This window comes from Theileria annulata, chromosome 3 (genome assembly GCF_000003225.4).
Source record: "Theileria annulata chromosome 3, complete sequence, *** SEQUENCING IN PROGRESS ***".
Classification (NCBI taxonomy): Eukaryota; Apicomplexa; class Aconoidasida; order Piroplasmida; family Theileriidae; genus Theileria; species Theileria annulata.
Window position 1 is genome coordinate 1,444,507 of NC_011100.1, and position 21,415 is coordinate 1,465,921.

Consider the following 21,415-nt stretch of genomic DNA (forward strand, 5'->3'; position numbering starts at 1 on the left):
TTTTAAAGTTCATAATTACCACATGATTTATAAATATTACACACTATTAGTAGTAGAGTGTATATTAGGTAGTGTATACAATAATATATACAATAATGTAACATGCAGTGTATATAGTAATATATTAGAGTACTAAAACTACATATAGTATATGATAGCGATAAGGGCAGTTTCAACTCATTTGAGAGTTTTTCCATGACGATACGACCGTTTAGCTGAAGAAAAATGAAAAAAGAACACTTACAAAAGTTGAAGGGGACGTATTTGTACTTGATCATGTTCTTAATCTGCTGATTCATTGTCGTCAGAAAGAGCAAAACGAAGTATAAAACGAGAAGCGGCCAGAAAACGTCAACGTCTAAGAAGTCGAAAAAAAGAGAAAAGCAAGCGATATAGGTAACCCTGACGGCAGAGAGCCAGAAAGTGAATTCGTTCATCTGTCGAAGAAAAGGTTTGAATTCGTAGACGTTTTCTTTATAATTCAAGCCACATTTTTTTATCTTTGACGAGTTTAAAGCTTCCTGTTCGTTTAAAGGAAGGATTGTACCTTTGTTGGCATCTTCGTGAGCTGCACATAGATCATCAAAGCTAAGGGGCGTGATGAACCTCAAGACTAAATTAAGTAAAAAAACGGCATACATGTAAGCGACCACATAATGTGAGCTTCGGGCTATAACTACAAACCAGAACGTGAAGAAAAGCGCTGCAAAGTAAATCCAGCGAAACAACGTATACTTTACTGTGAAATCGAGACAACTTCGGTGGAAAAGAGTTAGTTTACGCACCCACTTGTTCGATTCTTCGCAAACATCCATTTTGTAGCTTTAAATAAAAATATGTGATACCATCACTACACGAAATCGTCAATTACACTCTACCTTGTGCACCACTAGGTGAAAACTGGATTTCCAAACACGAATTAATATTTTTTATTGGTTAAATCGGGAATTATGAATATTTATATAAAAAATTGAGAATCTATCAAATTAATATACTGACTGTGGGTCCTCCGGTGCCACACCTTACACTGGTACTATTACTGAAAATAGTATAGCCTGAAAACACAGATTGATATAGAGAATTTAGAGCACTAATTTTGTAAACAAAGGTGTAATATAGAAGCATTAGAAAAGGCATTGGGTTAGGTTCGAGATTCCTCCCGAACAGTTTCCTGAGGATCTTTGTACATTTCTTTGGTCCAAAAGTAGCGTATCTGGGATATAAACCTCGTCGTCTTGTATATCCCTCAGTATAGCTTTTTTTGCGATTTCGTTGAAAGCGTTTGCCACATTAAGAGAAGTTTTTGCGCTACACATTTATATACTCAGAAAGCATAAAAAGTTCATTACTAATTAAATTACCTAGTTTCAAAGTGTGGTATATCATTATTGGCTTTACACCAGCTCAAAGCCTTGTTTGTGCTGACCTTTTTATTCTCAACATCGTCTATTTTATTCCCTATCAGAGCAAACGGAAAGGAATCTGGATCCTTAGGATCCACTTGAATCAGAAACTCTGACTTCCACGACTCAATTGACTCAAAAGTCTTCTGGTTTGTAGTATCATAAACCAGCATACAACAATCAGCTCCCCTATAAAACGCCTTTCCAAGACTCTGGAATCTCTCTTGACCTGCGGTATCCCAAATCTAATCATATTTATATGTATATAATGTATTACTTGTAAAGTAACCTCTTTATCATCCACCGTCATTTCCATTGTTAAAAAATCAGCTCCAACTACACAACCGTGTTATTATTAGATAAAATAGTTGAGTAAAATTTATAGTTATTTTTGGAAACACTTATAAATAAGCATAAATTAAGGGAATTTAATGTAAAAAATTACTTGTAGCTCTATATTGGTTAGTGAATCTTTTATTTATGAACTGGTTCATAAGTGATGTCTTCCCTACCCTAAAAATCCATTATTTTAAATATTCTAATCACTACCCGCTATCTCCTAAAATTATTATTTTAAGTATGGATTTTCTTCTAGGCATTTTTGACAGTACGATTTAATAATTTCTGGATCACATACACACAACACTATAAACTCTTTTCCACTTTAATATTATTTTTCACTACACATTTTTAAACTTTATGTCACTTTATTTTAGTTTTATTGTTTTTAATTGAGTTCTATTGATTTTATCCCAAGTAGTTTTATTTTGACAAATTAGAGTCTATCATTAAAAAACAACATCTCACGATATATCTATCATACAATAATCTATTATATATTATATGTATAATATTGAATTTTTATATTTTGTTAAACATTGGTTCTATTTTGTCGAGAAGATGTTTGAGGTAATTAAAGAGCGGGTCGTCGGTGTTTAGGTGGGCAGTGTACGTCTTGAGAACGAATTTGAAGTGCTGTAAAAACACAATAAACTTCTTTAAATAGTTCCATGCATATTGTCCAAGGCCATTGGAGTCTCTCAGCACCGAAAACCTACCATGTGTGAAGTAGTCACACATGTACGAGTTGTTGAATGTCATGGTGAGCGTCTTGACTTGGTTGAACTTGTTGTCGAGCTGAACAACTTTACAGAAACTGTCTTCTATTGTCGGTACCAGGTCACTCGTTAGGTCAAATGAATCTAGGCTAAGTTCAAGTTCCTGGAATGTTGTAATCCTACCCATAACTCCATTAACATTAATGTAATCATTTTCGCATCCCAGGGTTTCCCCAGCATTGTACATATTCCTTTTATGGTACAGGCTAAAAAACCCTTGATTATGCTTGGAATCTTGTTCCATATTTTCCTGAGTTACTTTTCCATTATTAACTCCTTCAAGTTGGGTTTTGTTCACAGAACCCTGACCATCAGAGTCAAGATACTTTTTGGTAATAACAAGTACAATCTGATTATAATAATCAATATGTTGCTGTAGTGAGTTATGTCTTTGGAGAAGCGGAAATGTGTCCGGATACGCCACTGGATATGAATGCCCTGCTTGTGTACTTGTACTCGTTAAACTTCCTCCAGTTAGACTCAAAGTATTCTTGACATTTGGATCATTGGTTCCATTCCTTAGCTTTGTACTCACTAGTCTCCTTATGTTCAGAACATTACTCATCTCCTTCTTTCGGTATATTAACAATGATAATATCTCTAGCATGCTCAGGCTCATATCTGTGTTATCTGAAACGGCTGAATTTTCAGTGGGGAAGTCTTGCAACAGTTGGTTAAGTTTAGACGTCTGAATCAACTTGGACAGTAAAATGTTGGAGGGGTGTATATCTCGAGTTAGTAATGCAAGCTCATAGCAGCCTCTAATCAAACCATTTTCATCCAATAGTCCACAACTTACCAATATCTCCAGCATTATTCTGATTAACATTACGATATTATTTTGGTTCATTTGACCGTTTACTGAGTCTTCATGACCGCAAGCGAAGTTTAGTGAGTTATTCATTATTGAAGAGAGTCTCTGGACCAGAAGTTTCGGCTCAATCACCAGTCTTCTGCTACTTGTTATCAATTCATCCCTAACATCAACGTAATCCTCGCCTTTTTTATTTAAAAACGATAGGTTTAGTGGCTGCTGGGTATTTGATCTTATTATGAGTGTATAAAACGAGGACAGGATTGTGAGGAGAATTGACAGATTAATGTTATTGGTATCAGTTTTGAGTGTTGGTAGTCTCGTGAGCAAAAGTTGTTTTATTCTTTTCCTTGGAATCGACCAAAAGATTACATGTCCTGAAAGATCAAATCCTCTTCTTCCACACCGTCCTGACATTTGCTTATACATCAACGGTGTCAGCTCATAATTGTCTCCACAGAATAGCACTGACTTACAGGGCACATTAATTCCAAATGCCAACGACTTACTACTTATGATAACGTTCAAGAACCCCAGCCTCAACAATGTTTCAGTCAGAATAGTAAATCTATGAGGAAGTCCTTCGTGGTGTATTCCAATCCCTCTCTTCAATGCTTCTATGAATAGTGTTGAGTTTTTCCTATTACTTATGCTATTGGCTGCCACATTAATGAATTTGTCTATCTCGTCCGTATAATTAATATATATTCTTCTGTTATAGAAATAGAACTCAGGGTCATATTCTTGTGATACATCAACTGGTTCTACTGGTACTTCAAGTTGCATAGTACTTGTGATCCCTTCCAATTCTCTCTGCTCTTTTGTTGCACTTGCTCTCATCTTCTTTTCTGATTCATACTGTCTTAACTGCATTTGATACTTGTCCATTCTTGCCTTATTTGCCATCTTAGTTGCCAATGTCCTTTCTGGCGTTCCAAAAAACTTCTCCCACTGTAACCTCAACAAAAGCTTCGTTACACTCACCAACACGTGGTCCATCTTATTTCTGTCCAAAATAAAGACCAGACACGGTAATCTTCTACTACTTTGTAGCCTCTTCAACATTTCATAAAACGAACGTTCGTTAAGATATTCCAAGCAGTCCATATCATCCAGTGAACTGAACACGTCCTTTTCATCATGTTGGTCTAATCTTCCTCTACCAACCTTTTCCACATTATCTTTCTCTTCACTGTGGTTGACTCGGGTCACACTATTTGGTATTAAATTTCTAGTTTGGAGTAAAGGATACAATTTCCGTTTACCGTCCAGTTCACTTGTGTTTACAGACGTGGGCAACAAATTTACATAATGTAGGATTCTATCATAGGTGGTAGAGTTTATTTTACCAGACTGGATCTGACTTGTGAATTCAACCTTCAGAGCCTGCAAATAATACCTGTACTGTCTCTTCGTTATCAGTGTGCATCCTTCAAAATAATTACTCGGCAACAAGTATGATATCCTTTCAAACAAATTATTATTTGTAGATTTGTTGTTTTCTGTTTCAACTTCTGCGAACTCACTCAGACTCAGCATCAAAGACTGTACCAACAAATAACAATCATATGGTGTCAGGTACACATCATTTGGGAAGCCATTATTGCACAAGTCATTATATGACATGCAACACACTGGGTTGAAGGCCACTAATTTATTCCTTGTTTTGTTGGTTGTTGTTGCATCCACATTTGTAGCTGGGAAATATACTTCTAGTTTCAAGTCAGAAAACCTCTCATCAAACATTATGAAGTGTACCTTGTTACTCTTTTGTTCCAACTGTTCTGGTTCACCTTGACTGAGTGGTGAGTTATTATAGCTTGTGATGTTTGACAGCCACTGATGGAATTGTGACGCGTTACCTATTGTCGCCGATAATGCCAGGAACGGACACGGTATCAGGTGTATACACCTCTCCAGAAACGACCCTAGTTCCAAGTCTGCTATGCAGTGTACTTCGTCAAAGATCACATACTCCAACCTGCTTATGAAATTCGCCTCGTTATTCCTCATTGAAATCAGCAATTTTTCCAGCACTGTTGGGACCGTCACTAGTATTTGGCTGGAGTACCACTTCGGGTCATGGAACTTTTCCAGAAATGTAGAACTCAATGCCAGATTCGTGTTGGTGTAGTATTTGGAGCTGAAACGCGCTGTGATTTCATACGTTACTTGTAGTGCCAAAGCTGTGTTTGGTGCCACATATATAACCATTCCCAGGTCATCCAACCTCAACACCTGCTCCATTGCGTAGTAGCAAATGTAAGTTTTACCCGTAGACGTTGGTGCAACCACTAATGCAGATTCCTTCGCGTCCACTATATCCAATAACATTTTTTGCCATGCATCTGGTCTGAATAATACTCTTGGGTCATTTGTACTTCCCAATGTTCTCTCGAACACATCTCCCATGTAACACAACATATAATCATATTCTGTTCCTTCAAATATAGCGAAATCCCAGACTTCTGACTCCCTTCTCACCTTGTCTATATCCTTTTCACTCACCATGTTCAAATCTGATTTTACTTTCGTTGTCTCTGTTTTATTCTGTTTCGTCGATTTCTTCTTCCCTTCATCAACTTTGTTTTTAACTGTTTCACTCACCTCTCTGCTACTAATTCGACTGTTATAATTATTCACCAGGTTTTTTGCGTAACTTTGAAAGTTCAGTTGGTACAAAAACGTGTACAGCAATATCATGATTTCTCTCGTCATGATTTCACAATAATGGTTGTAATATATGAAAATCAACCTCAACAGTATCGTTAGCAGGCGTCTAAATGAGTTTGGGTGATTGATTACAATTCTCAGTCTATATGACGAGAAACAGTTATATAACCTCTGGATCATCTTGTATATATACATCAGCTGTACATTTTTTGTCGAAAGTACTCCTTTAACCCACTTGAAATCCGTTAACAAATCCACTGCTCTATTCGGTCCATCTGTGCTATCGAGAATATTTGTGTACATATCATCAAATGACTTATCGTTGTTGAACAGCTGCGACAACTTGCTCTCCAATCTTGCTAAAGTGTTATTATCACTTTCCAGCTTTTTGTTTTCTTGTAATTCTAGATTTTTCAACTTCATTAACTCCACCTTACTCAGTTTATCCCCACTCTTACCCTTATTTATGTTTTTATTCTGTTTATTCTCTCTATTATTAACGTTTTTTGTTGATTTTCCTGGCTCTCTCGAGCTTGGTCTTGCGCTACTTACTGCCAATAACTTCGAATAATTAACCAAATTAACATACTTGATATGCAGCCAGAAATGTTCCAGTTTAATTACAATTGGGTGGTGGAGGTTACTTGAGCCTAAATACTTTGACAACAGGAATGAAAAACTAGATTGGTTTTGTATACTTCTTCTTGTATATTTTGTCAGGTCTTGCTGTTTTTCCTTAAGATCGAAGTTGATGTGGAAATCAATACATTCCATCCTCTCTGAAATGCTACATGGATCACGCCAAAAATGTCTAGTGAACATCACCAACTCATCAACTGATTTTGCTTTCGTCCATTTCAGGTCCTTCCTCTCGAACTTGTAGTACAAATTAATGAATGAATTATTCACATATAAATATTTACTCCCTACTTCATTCAAATATTCTCTTGGTTCTGATTCATTAGTTTCTACTGTAGTTTCTGACCCGTTAACATTAAGGTTCGTATGATTATATTGTGTCATTTCACTCTTTATAGAACTTGGAAATTGGCTTGGGTATTTATATGTCAGATAATTCATCTTGATTGGGAAGAACTTGACTCCTTTATCTCCTGTGAAGTGCTGAAACAGTGAATCAAACTCTCTCACAACACTTTGGCTCAAGTTTAAAAAGCTTTCGTCCACTTGGTCTGCGTGTACTTCTGCGTATTGTGCCAACAGGTATAGGATTGTGCTGAACAAATTACCATCAAACACGTCCTTGACTGAAGTTTCTAATTTATTTAACCGATTTACAACATCTTCATCCAGCGTATATAATGTTTCAAAGAGCGGGTATGAACAGTAACACATAAAATCTATCGTTGCTGCGACATCTTCTGTATAAAAGTCCCAATCAGACACATCAACTCTTTTTGTACAGCGTTCCATCAGGCTTACATTTTCCAGCATATAATTATGTATTAACAAACATTTGAAGGTTAGCACAAACAACTGGTTTTGTGTCTTTTCCTCTTCTGTTCCTGTTTCCACTGAGTTATATGTTTCTGAGCGATTAATTAATTTTACAAACTCCACCAGGTAATTACATGCTATCAGATCACGTATGTGAATTTTACGGTTAATTAGTTTAGAAACTTCATTATACAACATTTCTATATTATTATTATCCATTGGTTTATTGTTGATTTTGTTTTCCTGTGTATTTAGTGAGTATATTTGTGTTAATAATATACATGATTGTTGGTGTATTGATGTTGGGACATGTGTGTTGGATGAAAATGCTATGAATGCCTTGAAATCATCCGAGTGCCTCGTAATATCAAAAAAGTATGCTACAGATAAACTATTCGATAAGCTTTCTGATATTAGTGTGTGTATCACATTTAGGTACCGATCTGCCTTGGACTGGTTTGACAAGAACTCGATATATTTTGCTTGATTTTCTAAATTTTCCTTCCCTTTACATGCTAAATCTAGGAGTTCATACACTGTATCGAAGATGTACACAAATGATGATCCATCTTCCAGTACTATGCATGCTGGTTCATTTTCCGATATATACTCATGGAATCTCGGATCTGTTATCCAGTTATCAAACACTAGAAATGGTACATTGTTCTGCTTAAAATGGCACAACAACAACTGCCTATAGTACAAATATCCGTCAAAAAACGTATCGTCTTCGTTATCCTCAACTACAAATGTCGGATCAAAGACCTTTTTGAAGATGTCAAAGAATACCAGTTTAAAGGTGCCTCCTGACCTCAAAAAAGTCGACAGGAACCTATCAACTCTGTATGTAAACTGAAGCGTATGTGGTCCACTTGAAAAGTCTAGCAAATTATGTCCTTGTTTATGTGCCAAACAGACGATATAAACTATGAGCGACTCTGCATGAATCAGGCATATTGTATCGCTTACTCCCAACGATGAAAAGATCCCGAGGTACTCTCTGGCACACAAAGAGTGCCACAGCATTAGTCTCTTTTGGGGTGGAATTTCGTTATTGTCCAAAATTGAGCAAACTGCTTTGGAGTTTATTACTCCAAAGGAGTTCGTACTCAGCCCATCATTGAATGTTGTCAATCCTTCGTTTAGTGTTGTTGTACTCAAATTATCGCTAAAACCACCAACTCCATCACTGATCGTATTTGAAATTGTAAAATCGTACTGCAATTCCGGGTTATGTTCTATTTTTTGTACGGATTCCACTATTTTCACATCATTATCGTACTTTAGCACCGATTCATCTCCACTCATCTCGTTAGATGAGTAACCATGAGGAGAATTCTCCATATTTATGGTCAACGTCAACTAGTTTCGATTTGGTTAGATTAACATTATAGAAGTTGATTATTTTACAAAAAAAAACTTTAGTTTTGTATTGTGAGTTAAGCTCAGGGTTATGGCTTTGAAATTGAGGTTCAAGAAATTAATTTAAAATAAACATTTATAAAATTGAGTTGTGTTTTTTTAAAATATAAAATTACAGAAAGGTTCAAAAACCTAGAATATTTTTTTAACCTTAAGAGACAGGTCACCAACCCTATCCAAAATATTTAATTCCAATTATTTAGAAAAAAATTATTTAAAACAGAATTAAATTATATTTTTATCATCTGGTTAGTTAATGTAACCCTATCTTAACTAAATGTGATGTTATATTTTATGATTCCACTCCATTCTTATTCAACATCATATTTTCTACTAACATTTTTGAGTTTGGGTTTTATTATTTTTTTCAAATTAAAATTCATCTAATTTTATATTTTAAAGTTAATTTAATCCAAATATAATCAGTTAATAATGATTTTATACAGTGCATATTATATTTTGGAATTTATTCTAAATTTAACATTATCTATATAATTACAAAACTGAAATAATTATCATATTAAATTATGAAGGTATATATTTACACATTAATTAAAAATATCTAAAATTAACTAAATCTTCAATAAAATATGAATCTGGCGAATTAACTCATTTTATTTATATTTTTACTTAAATTTGTTATACAATATATTAAAAATCGTTTATTCTAAATTATAAACTAAAATGTGTAAACATAAAAATATATTATGAACATTTCTGAAACAGTATTGGGTATCATTAAGAACATAAACCTATTAATTAGGATCACCAACAAATTTTCTTTATTTGATTATGTAAAAACATCTAATTATGTTGGATTTCTATTAGAAAATTTATTAATAAAAGTATAGAAGTTTGGTATCGAATTTTAAAAATTAAATAGTACTAATGTGTTTATAACATTTTAATTCTTTGATTATAGTTTTTTAAATGTACAATAGCTTGTAATATAATTTTATACTTTGATAATTTAATCTGTTTAGATGTATAATCTAAGCACCAATTTATAGCCATAAATGAAGTTAAAAATGTTATGATTCCTTAAAATATAATAACAATCGTCTACTATATCGCACTAAAATGTTTGAAGGCCTAGTCAAACGTATGCTTGATACATATCTTGCTCCATATGTTGAAGGCATCACACAAAATCTTCAAATGGCAGTATGGTCAGGGAATATTTCATTGGAAAATTTAACCTTGAAAAATGATATCGTTTCAAGATTAGCACTACCCTTCCATGATGTTTCAGGAAAAATTGGAAGTATGAATATTAGAATTCCCTGGACCAGCCTAGGAACCACACCAATTAGAATAGTTATCGATTCAGTATATATATGTATCGATAATAGATCAAATGAAAAAACGGACGAAGAAATCTTGGCACATTTGAGGAAAAAGAAAAATAATTTGATTAGCATATTGGAACATGAATATTTTGAACTAGCCAACCTACAATCAGAAGGAAAACTCAGCTCCTCATATATCATCAAACTATCCCAAAAGATTCTCAATAACATACAAATCGACTTCACGAACATACATTTACAGTTTTTTGACGAACACAGCTCGTTCGCATTCAAAATTGACTCAATTTTTGTTAGAAAATCAAAAGCTGATGAAACTAAGAAGAGCCTGAGACTAAAAACAAACGAAGAGTTCAGAGAAGAACCAGTTACACACGTTTGTTCACTCTTAGGCCTCTCAATATATGAAACGAATTTTAATTTGAAGAAGAACGAAATATCGTCAAATAACATCCTTCAACTCATAATAAATCACTCAGAAGAAAAAAATTCAGAAAATGGTGAAGTAGTGAATGACTATATCGGATTGTTGATGTTGGAACCCCTATCATTCAGGCTATATTTGGCAATCAACGCAAGAAATAAGTCTATATACGCATCACTGTGCATAGGCTCAATTGATCCAGGTCACTCGAAAATATCAGAAACAGTAATTAATTATACCAACTACATTAAGTCTAACATTAGCAGCTTGACCAATAAAGTCTCCACTAATAGAGAAAGTGTTGTGAGCACCAGAGATGATAAAGTAGATAGACTAAAAATAGTTTTGACGAGTGATGTGATTAGAACATTTACGAAAATGTGGGTTGATATAAATATGGTAAGGAAGAGAGGGAAGAGAATATTATTGTCAAAGTCAAATGAAGTTAAATTGGACCCAGAGTCGCTTCAAACCTCAACTAAAGCAGAGTTCATTAAATTGTACACCAAGTACAAGTTGACGGCATCTTCAGGTTTGGGAACCCCAAATGATACGCATAACACTGAAATGGATAAAGAAGAATCTGAAAGATTACAAGATATAATTGATTTAGTACCGGCACGATACATAGCAAGATGGAAATTTGCATGTAAAAGAAGAAGCTCAGCAACAGTGATGACAAAAGAGAATAAATCATGGTTCAAGTGGGCAAAGAATATAGTGACCACAACATATAATAACTATCAATCAGGCAAACAAAACCAAGAAACGAGTGATTCAAATAAAGATGAACCACAACAAGAGAAGGAACCAAGAAAATCATTTAGGCAGTCATTATTCTCACTAAATAATTCATTCATCCCAGGAAAAATTGAAAATAAGACAGAACAACAAAATCCAGTACAAAATGAAGAAAAAAATGAAATACTTGAAAAGGTGATAGTAGAAAATCTACCAGGAGGCTTGGTGTTAACAGAAGATGAAATTAAGATGATACAGGAAACAATCAGCCTAGAAGAACTGTTTGATGACTCGTTCACAACTAGTTCATACTATTTTGAATCAGTTCTACCGTCATTCCAGTTCATAGTGCAGTTAATTCCGAATATTAATTCAAGCGCTGAGGAAGAGATCATAGTGGTGGATATACAAAATTTACAAAGCAGATTATATCTGCACGCAGTGATGGACATGAAGGATAAAGATATGTATGAAGGGTATTTCGATTTAAATCTCGATTCATTTGATGTGATAATGAGAGACAAGAAGATCATGACATTTTCACAGCAGAACATACCTTTCCAATCAATAGTAGATACTTATATTGATCCCTCAGATATGCTGATGGTGACTAACACATCGGAAAAATTGGAATTGCCAGAGTCAAACCACAAACTAGAGTTGTGTCAGTCAATAAGCGTAACAGAAAGATGTATAATGAATTTGAGAATATACCACAGGATCATGGAAAAGGGAAACGTAGTAGTTGTTAACGGAGAGTTGAGACCAATTGAAACTAACTTGTTCCCAGAACTTATACCAGTATTCTTTGATTTAGTTTCACTGTTCAACCCAATTAAACAAATTTTTAACGAAGACTTTAGCGTTGATGCATATAATACTAATTTAGCAGGACCGAATACTGATAAGGAAGTAGAATATGACGAGTTGACTAGTGAATTGAATCCAGATGAATTATTGAGTGATCGAGAGTTAGAGCATTTGCCGTCAGCAGAAGTTGACAAGATCCAGTTTGTTAATTTCGATATAAAGTTCAGTGCACCAATATTGATAATATACTTCGAAGATAAAAGGATAGATTTCTACTTTGGAACACTGCTCCTAAAGTCAAATGGAGATTGCCCAATAGGACATATAGACGGAACATTGGAGCTAAAACAGACACAAATCACATGCAATTATATGGACAAATCATATAATTTCTTGAGACCACTACCAGTAAAGATACACTACGATGTGGACATGAAGAAAGAACAAATTAACCTGAATGTTATATTTGAGGAAATTTTTGCACAACTCGAGCCAATGGCAACAAATATACTGTTCAAAGTACCAAACGAGATTATAAAAATTTTACTAAATAATATGGATGGGAGTCAGAAAAGTAATGTGAATGGAATAGATGAAATAACAGATACAAATACAAGTCAGGTTAGAAATAAGTTGAAACAATATAAGATAAGCTCAAACGTACTAATTCGTCACTCAGGTTTCTCAGTCTCAAACTTAAATTTGCACGAAATCTTCAAGCTAGATATGTACAACGTAGCGGTTAAAATGTCATACACACTTTTGAATTTTAAATTTAGCCTATCTATGGAATCATTTATAGTATCGAATCCAACTACTAAAATACCGCTGTTTAAGACTAAGAACACGTTACCATCATACACAGATGTTGAGCCTACATTGGGCTCATTGAATATCACACAATATCCATCACAATCAGAAAAACAAGAAAAGGATGGAGCTGAAGATTTGCTTGCCTCAGTAAAGAGGATGAGCTCACTTGAAAGAGTTGAAGATGAGTACGTGGATGCAATAGAAGATGTAACAAAATCACTGGATCTGGAAATCTCAACAAATATAGATGAAAACCAAATACACAATGCAGTCAACGCACAAATCATTGAAATGGAAGGGAATTGGGAGTACTCTACGATAAAGTTGATTGTGGACTGTTTTCAGGAGTACAAGGATATATTCAGTAACCACATAAGCGTTAATACAATAACGAGCCTGACTACAACATTTAAAAATTTTAAAGATAAATTCATTTTCCCAAATACCTCAAGTTTTGTAAATCAGACAGATGATGCCAAGCCAAACCCTGAAAATTTAGATAATTCTAGCTCAAAATGTTTCGAAAACATAGAAGGATTTTTGATAGATGATGAATTACCAATGTTGGGAAGTGAATTAAAGAGACACGAAATTGTTACAAAGTGTAAGTTGATAATTAAAGGAGCATCAGTGTTGTTTAATAACTCTAACGGAGACGTAATAGCAAAGTTGTCGGTAGGAAAGATAAGGTTTAAGCTGTACAAGTTCCAAAATGATGAAAAGATTATCAAGTTGTCAATACAAACGGGTAGGTTGTACTTTGGAGGTAGATGTATCTTATCACACCTGACAAACTATGAACCAAAATCTGATGCAAATTTGGATTCAATTAGTGATAATCAAAGCGATGAGGTGGAAGTCCAAAATAATTTATTGGAGTTAAAGCTTAAATGTTACAACACAAAGGAAGTGCCATACAGCATATGTTTCCAAGGGAAAGTGGATAGAGTAGTGTTTGTATATTTCCAGCATGATATTAATAGATTTCTAGAGTATTTCGACGATGGAATACTGAGTGTGTTTTTAAGCAAGTCATACCACAGAGTAGTTCAGAGAGCAGATGAGATTTATTTCTTTTACCACTTCTCAATCACCTCGCCAATTTTCATATTACCGGAAAACAAAGCAGCAATACCAGACTGTAAAGTACACTACAAACAGACAATACCACCAGGCTCGACATTGCCACTTTATGATACAGATAAAAGAGAATATGAAAACAATGAAGTAGATAATGAAGGAGTAAGTTATTTTATGAATATATCAAATGTGGTGGACTTGTGGTACTTTGGATCCTACATACTCTTTGAATTGGGACACCTGGAGTTCAGAAACAGTTACAGTAAGCTATTTGAGAGCTACAAGAGCACAATATTCCTTAAAATGCTAGGAACCAAGGCACAAATCATGGAACAGAAAAATGGAACACCCAACATCAGCGGAGTTATTCTGGACCCAACAGACCTTAAGGTGTGCACAAGAGGAAGAGATTTGATGGAGATTGGAATAGATAGTAAGGCACTGGTGACAAATTTGACTAGAAACCAGATGACGTTTGTGATCGACGTGTTCAATGAGAATATAGGAGGAGCATCATATATGGTAAATAAGTCAGAGACGAATAACTTCACACAAAACTTCCCAACCAAAAGTGAGTCAAGATACTTGATAAGGTTATCAATTAATAAGTTCCAGTTTTACTGTTACAATAATTCTAGTAACACCTCTACCACAAGTGTTCAAAACAATTCAACAATTATTCCTCTTGGTCTGTTTGAATTCGAAGATATAACATGTTGCCTAGACTATGCATCAAATAACGTAAAGCTGGTCTCGTACTATCAGTTTGGGTTCATAAGCAAGTCACTGACGATAACTGATCTGAGAGTAAACAGCTTCAACAAGTATAAAACGCTCTTAAAGTGCAATAACGAAGGCGAGTTTAGCGCAGAGGATATGATTTTGCTGGAGGAGGAAACAAATATTGTTAAATCGGTAAATGGATTGCTCTTTGAATGGCTAAAAAACTATAAAACTAAAACTGGGAATGACTTTTTTAAAATAGACCCAAGCAATTTTACGAAAAAGGCAAAAACACATCAAAGCGGTGTTAGTGTAGATAATTCTTATTTGGAAGGTGGAGATTCAGATACAAGATTGCAGTACCATGGAATTAAGTGCGTGATTGTAACGGACCCAGAGGAGAGCTTTATAGATGTAATCGTTTCAAAGAGCGAAATACCTTTACTGTTCGTGTACTTCTTCGACATTGTGAGGTTCTTCTCATTATCGTATGGCACGTCGTCAATGGCACTATTCCCCAAGATATCACAAGTAAGTATTTATATATATTTCACAATTCAACATTTAATAGGTCAATATCGAGAGAGTGTATATACTAAATTTGTTGGTCAGCAAGAGCAAGTTCATATCATTTAGTAAGATGGATAAGCTTGATTCACCAAGGTTGGAGTTGGTAACAGACTTTATACTGCAAATGCACGTACACGGAAATTCGTTCAAGTTCACAAAACTAGATATCATCGACTGTCTGCTCTCAAGAGTGTACCCAAACACTAATATAAAGCAAGTCCTTTGTGGTAATTTCCTGATGTATGGAAAGGGGCATTATTTATCCGAAGTATCATCAAAGATGTTTTTTCAATTCACAATCCCACAGATCAATTTGATACTTTACACAAGAGACCTGAGCATTATCATATACTGCTTTAAAAGCATGTTCACAGACGGGCCAAGCGTGATCCCAATTAAGCTGGTGAATAACCAGCTAATCGACGACAACACAAGCAAGTTTCTGACACTGTCGTTTGACATCAAGGGGATTGAAATGATGTTCTACGACGACTTGAAGAAAAGCATAGTCCCACTAGTCAAGTTCACAGTGGAATCAGAGAAACTTGAAATAATAAATCTGCCCATAGAAAAGAGGTATTCACTAATACGATGCAATTGTCACCTTTACTACTTTAACACTAATGTTGGAGACTGGGAACCCTTCATAGAAAAATTCATCTTCAACCTCGAGTACATAACAAATCCGACTGGAAACTCAGTAGACTTGATCAAGAAAAACCGATTAAGCAGCCAGATCAACAAGCCGAACAGAGTTACTGACGATAACACGTGGAAGGATTTTGTAGCAGAGTATCAGCTAAAGATTACATGCAATAATAATTTATTGGTGAATATCACGCCAAACCTATGTCAGCTTCTGCAATATTTCTTGCCAATACTCAAATCTAACCTCCAGTCGCCATGCCTAAATAACCCAAATAACATCAATCAACTAGAAAATGAAGTAATTAATGTGAATGAAGAAACTAAGTTGAATGATTTGGATAATTTAGAGACCGTTGGAGGATCAAAAAAGATGGTTGAAGAGGATGACATTGAGATGTATAATTATAGGTACATAAACCTGACGAATTATGAATACTATGGGTTCATAATGGATTTAAATAAGAGTAGAACAGAAGCTTTTAGTGATGTGATGAATATAGTGACTACGACTAACCCAAAACAATTAGACTCGTTGGTAAATCAGCTCCACAAGGAAGTTAGCAGTAATGATTATTGCATACACCTGATAACAAAACCGCCAAAATACCTACTGAAACACCTCTCAAAGGAACTAAATTGCAGCGAACAGTTGATAGAAACTGATTTGTTGACGACGACCTCAGTGTTCAGAACCATTTCAAACCTATCAAGCATATCATCCCATGGATTTAATAAACACAATGCATACAAGATGAATAAGAGTGCCCTATTCAACAATGGTACAGTGTTGAGTAATATTCCCCTATCAAAGAATTGCACAGTTCTCTTGTCAGTCCCAGTGAAAGACATTAAGATGTACAATTTGGCAGAAAAGAACATGGGGGAGTTGGAAAAAGTTCAAGATGATGAAAGCAGTGATGTTCTAACTAATATGGTTAGCATAAATAGCACAGAAAATACTAGTAACGAAAGCACAACACCAATGGACTTGAATACAAATAGACCAAGCAGTGTATTAAATTCAAACAGACCAAGTAGTGTAGTGGGAGTTCAAAATAATATAGGCCGATTTAGTAATTTAAGTGTTGAAACCAATACAACAGGAATGGGAACAGAAGTTATGGGAATGAGTAGAAGTAACAGAGTAACGAATGTGGCAAACACAGCTCCAAAAAATAATCTAATATGCCAAGTCTTGACACCACACCCATCTCACAAATTACTGCTTTTCACATCCACTGTGAGGATATACAATAAGTCAGGAATGCCAATAGTCATGTGCTTCCTAGACAGAAACTATAACCAGCAGTACATGTATAACCTTAACCACAGAACAATACCATGTAACTTGTTAAACCAGAGCAACATGGACAATTTTAAGCAGTACACAACAAATAACATATATACGGGTCTTTCAGAAGTACAAAAGCACACACAAAACAAAGGAATTGAGGATCAAGATGGATACTGTGTGGTGATACCAAACGACTATATGCTTTCAGTGCCAGAAAACGTATTCATAACTGACTCACAGACTATATTTTCATTTAAACCGCTATACAGACATTCGTTTGATATTTTTAGTCCAAGTAAAGCTGACTTCAGAAGTAAGTCGGGCGAAAATTTATTGAAGGGAGATTATAGCAAGCTAGTTAATAAAAGTGGCTGGTCGAAGCTAATAGATACGTCACACCACGTAGGAACAAGACTAAGACAATGTTATTGCCCAGAACTAACCAAAAACGGATTCATATACTTCGTGGTTAGCGTTAATCACAAAAGGTCGTCATTACCAGCAAACGTAAATGTGTCGGAGGTTGTAATATACCCCTCAATATCAGTAATGAACACACTCCCACTAGACCTGGACCTTAAGCTTCTGTACAAGGACTATAATCTAAACAGTTCAAAGTACGGCGGTAAAGATGAACACAACACCAGAAAGGAGGAAGTGGTGTATAAACTCAATAATAAAAGTATACTACACATATACTCAGTGCCACCAAACGAGTCATTGTCATTATACCTAAAGCTTTGTAAAACTGAAAAACCATATTCAGGTAGAGGAAACAATAGAGATATTGGCTTTTCAACAGATTGGTGTACCAGGATCGACAATATATACGGAAATAGTGATACCAAAACCACGTTTAACATGATGGTAAACTCAAGTTTGCTGGAACTTGAATTAATTAGGTTCCCGGGAGCACTACCAGTAAATAATTTGTGCATACAAGGACATTTGAGTCTGATCGTAAATGCACCATGGTTGTTCATTGATAGAACAGGTCTCTCACTGGTTCCCCAGCATTTCAATAGGATCTACACAACAAACAACCTTTCGTTTCTGTACGATAATAATAATAACAATTACAAGTTGATATCGCTGAAAAACCCAGTCCAATCGACTGGAAGACATGCCCGTTATTCTGACCTACGAACTCCATCGGGCCCAAGATACAGTTCCACGAGCACCCACATCCACGAAAGATCAGAAGATTTCATTGACGAGAACGAGTATGATATTAAAATGCCAATTATCGGAGGATACGTTTACACAACAATTGATATAAAAGGAAAAAACCACTGTGTATGCTTAATCACGGAAAAGGTATATATACCAGGCCTATCGCACATTTCGAGTAAAGTAACATCAGCACTCCCAGAGTACCTCTTCACAAATAATTTGCAGGAACCAGTACACTTGAGAAAAGATTCAAGAACACAAAGTATGCAAATCTTGCCAAATTCAACGCAATCGATATCACACTTGACAAATTTTATCAACGGAGCAAGCCCAGCCTCGGTAAATCGAGAAGGAGCTAAGGAAGATACAAGTGAAAATTACATTGAAATCAAGGTGGGAATGGAGACATGTTGGAGTAACGTGATTTACCTGAACGAGATATACAGTGGAGAGACATTTATGTCACTTCCCAAGGAGAACAGCTCCAAATCGTTGGTCTACAACATCACAATCATACCCAAAAATGGAATCAAATACATTTCAATCAACCCGATCGTAACACCAACGCCAACAATGCTGACACCAGGAGATAAGGATAACGATATAAGAGGTTATCTGCTTTACAACAACTGCAGTGTAATTAAGGTTGTGATGATAAGGACTTTTCATAAAAGTGATATCAGAAATGGGTCGTGTTTCACAGCAAAATACGGACAAGTAGTAAACTTCGGGTGGCCAAATCCATTTGTACACAAGACTAAGCTGATACAAGTACTGCTCTGGCTAGACAAGAATACCGTGGCACCCAGTAAACCGCTTATATTCAATTTTTCAACACCGTCTTTCAGATACAGAAGAATTGAACTTACTACACCTGAGTACCACACCAACTATAGTATTACAATCTTGGCTGAAAATAGGATTGATTATTACATCATAATAATTAATCCATGTGAGAATTTGAACATCACCAACCCACTGAATTCAAGTGATAGTTTGAGTAAAAAGGAGACTGAAAAGACAGATATGGAGGAAATTGATGACAGTATCTTACTCCAGGATGGAAATAATTTGAAGGATTCTAAGGAAGAAGATTTGCAAGTGTTCGAAGAAGTTATTAAGAGTTATCAAGTGATACTACAAATTAACCAAATTGGAGTGAGTATAGTGTCTCAAAGTCTCCATGAGGAGCTTTTCTTCCTGGAAATGGGAGGAATCATGAGTCTATTCATGTGCAAAGAAGATAATCAGAGGCTGGAACTTAAGATTTTTGATGTTCAATTGGATAACCAGTCTGATTCAGAAATAGGAAGAACGATACTGGTAAATCGGTCAAAGGTTGAGACTAAGGATACAAGTTTCCTCCAAGTGTACATTGACAGACCTTTTAGTAACTGTAAGGATATTTCAATCAAGAAAATGTTTATTTCCTTAGATGACCTCCAGGTTGATTTTAACGACTTGCTCTTCACAAAAATATTCAACTACTATAGGGAGTGCATGATTAACCTCAACAATTATAGTGGCCACGGATACGATTTCAGTAATGATAAAATGGAAATTGGAAATAAGATGTCAAAGTTTGATAATAAAATTAATATTGACATGATTGAAAAGTGGTTAAACATGGAAAACGACTCACCGACAAGCAGTATAGATGTCAATGTGAAGTTGCCGAGAAGTATAAGCATAGATTATTTATATATTGAGGCTTTCAATCTGGTAGTATGGTGTTGTTTCGAGTTGGACAAGTTGCACATGCTTGGAGACTTGTTAAGAGTGGGTATCAGGATACTGAGTGTTTCCAGAAACTTCCAACTCATGGGAGCACCACTAAGTTTCCAAAGAGAATATATCAGCGTTAACAGAACGAGCATTTTCACTTTCTACGAACAAATGAAGGAAAAGTACCTCCAAGCATGCCTTTCCTCAATAGTAAGTATACTAGGCTATAGTAACTTGTTGAACATCCCAAAGCTACCCATCACGGTTGGAAAGTGTACAATAGAGCTTGCAGTAGACGCAGTCGACTCATTTTCATCAGGACTAAGTATGTTCTTATCAAAGTTTACCTTCGACAAGGAGTATATTAAGAGAAGGACGACAACAAAGGACGTCACGAGTATAAAGGACGGTATATTCAGTGCAGGAAAGAGTATAGGTGAGGGTCTCTTTAGTCTTACAAACATTGTAACGAAACCAATTGAAGGAGCCCAGAAGGAGGGTGTGGGAGGCTTTATCAAAGGATTAGGAAAGGGAATCGTAGGTTCAATAGTAAAACCTATAGATAAGGTTGGATTAGCTGTTTCCCAGGTTTCAAGAGGAATAAAAGCAAACATAAATAAGGAAGAAAAGTATGCAGTTGAGCCGTGCAGAAAACCCAGAATGCTCTGGGGGGAGTTTTCCCAAATTAGGACCTACTCCACTGTTGATGCTGAAATCAAGTATGTACTTGGTTCAAAGTACTCGAAGTATATCATGGACTGTCTAGTAATTTTAAAACAAGTCAACAATGGAAAGTACATTGCTCTCTTATTTTACCCATCCAAAATCTATTTAGTTGACTTAATCAATAATCCAAACCAAGGTAACAAACCAAATTTTACACTGATTTTAGGTAAAAAACCTTATACAATGTGGAAATTACTAATTTCTAACATTACCGACGTTAGAGCTTCATCGCACGGCGTTATTATCAAGTAATTTATACACTAGCTTACCTAATTTTACAATTTAATCTATTAAACCTTCTAAAAATTTTACAGGTGTGGTACTGAACAGTATCAAGTCCCATGCACAAGAGCTGAAATGATCAATAACATTTACAGCTGTTTCCAAAGAGCTATTAAACACTCTTCATCTCAGATAACCATTGGTCCTGAACTTTTCGCAAATTAACAAATTCAATTTATTTTAATATTCTTCTAGTTAATACTTAGTAAAATTA

The 21,415-nt window shown here is 35.3% G+C and overlaps 4 protein-coding genes across 4 annotated transcripts, besides 8 other annotated features; 1 reads left to right on the forward strand and 3 right to left on the reverse strand.

The window, feature by feature from the left end:
- Positions 1 to 2: 2 nt before the first annotated feature.
- TA17635 (rer1 family protein, putative) lies at positions 3 to 815 on the reverse strand (the record flags this gene model as incomplete). The annotated part of the gene is made up of 1 exon (XM_950270.1): positions 3 to 815. One exon carries the CDS (start codon positions 813 to 815, stop codon positions 3 to 5), a length of 813 nt encoding a protein of 270 aa, XP_955363.1.
- Positions 30 to 89: a sequence feature (7 probable transmembrane helices predicted for TA17635 by TMHMM2.0 at aa 29-48, 53-72, 130-152, 156-173, 185-207, 217-236 and 243-262).
- Positions 108 to 167: a sequence feature (7 probable transmembrane helices predicted for TA17635 by TMHMM2.0 at aa 29-48, 53-72, 130-152, 156-173, 185-207, 217-236 and 243-262).
- Positions 195 to 263: a sequence feature (7 probable transmembrane helices predicted for TA17635 by TMHMM2.0 at aa 29-48, 53-72, 130-152, 156-173, 185-207, 217-236 and 243-262).
- Positions 297 to 350: a sequence feature (7 probable transmembrane helices predicted for TA17635 by TMHMM2.0 at aa 29-48, 53-72, 130-152, 156-173, 185-207, 217-236 and 243-262).
- Positions 360 to 428: a sequence feature (7 probable transmembrane helices predicted for TA17635 by TMHMM2.0 at aa 29-48, 53-72, 130-152, 156-173, 185-207, 217-236 and 243-262).
- Positions 600 to 659: a sequence feature (7 probable transmembrane helices predicted for TA17635 by TMHMM2.0 at aa 29-48, 53-72, 130-152, 156-173, 185-207, 217-236 and 243-262).
- Positions 663 to 815: a sequence feature (Signal anchor predicted for TA17635 by SignalP 2.0 HMM (Signal peptide probability 0.001, signal anchor probability 0.995) with cleavage site probability 0.000 between residues 51 and 52).
- Positions 672 to 731: a sequence feature (7 probable transmembrane helices predicted for TA17635 by TMHMM2.0 at aa 29-48, 53-72, 130-152, 156-173, 185-207, 217-236 and 243-262).
- Positions 816 to 1,124: 309 nt separating the features above from the next.
- Positions 1,125 to 2,002, reverse strand: TA17640 (Ras-related gtpase, putative; the record flags this gene model as incomplete). The annotated part of the gene is made up of 5 exons (XM_950271.1): positions 1,125 to 1,308; positions 1,362 to 1,648; positions 1,681 to 1,739; positions 1,849 to 1,916; positions 1,953 to 2,002. 5 exons carry the CDS (start codon positions 2,000 to 2,002, stop codon positions 1,125 to 1,127), a joined length of 648 nt encoding a protein of 215 aa, XP_955364.1.
- A 262-nt stretch (positions 2,003 to 2,264) lies between these two features.
- Positions 2,265 to 8,807, reverse strand: TA17645 (dead/deah-like helicase, putative; the record flags this gene model as incomplete). Its single annotated transcript, XM_950272.1, has 3 exons — positions 2,265 to 6,150; positions 6,178 to 8,652; positions 8,683 to 8,807. 3 exons carry the CDS (start codon positions 8,805 to 8,807, stop codon positions 2,265 to 2,267), a joined length of 6,486 nt encoding a protein of 2,161 aa, XP_955365.1.
- A 1,158-nt stretch (positions 8,808 to 9,965) lies between these two features.
- Positions 9,966 to 21,366, forward strand: TA17650 (uncharacterized protein; the record flags this gene model as incomplete). The annotated part of the gene is made up of 4 exons (XM_950273.1): positions 9,966 to 15,314; positions 15,355 to 21,055; positions 21,086 to 21,167; positions 21,234 to 21,366. The coding sequence occupies 4 exons, from the start codon at positions 9,966 to 9,968 to the stop codon at positions 21,364 to 21,366; spliced, it is 11,265 nt and encodes a 3,754-aa protein (XP_955366.1).
- Positions 21,367 to 21,415: the final 49 nt, after the last annotated feature.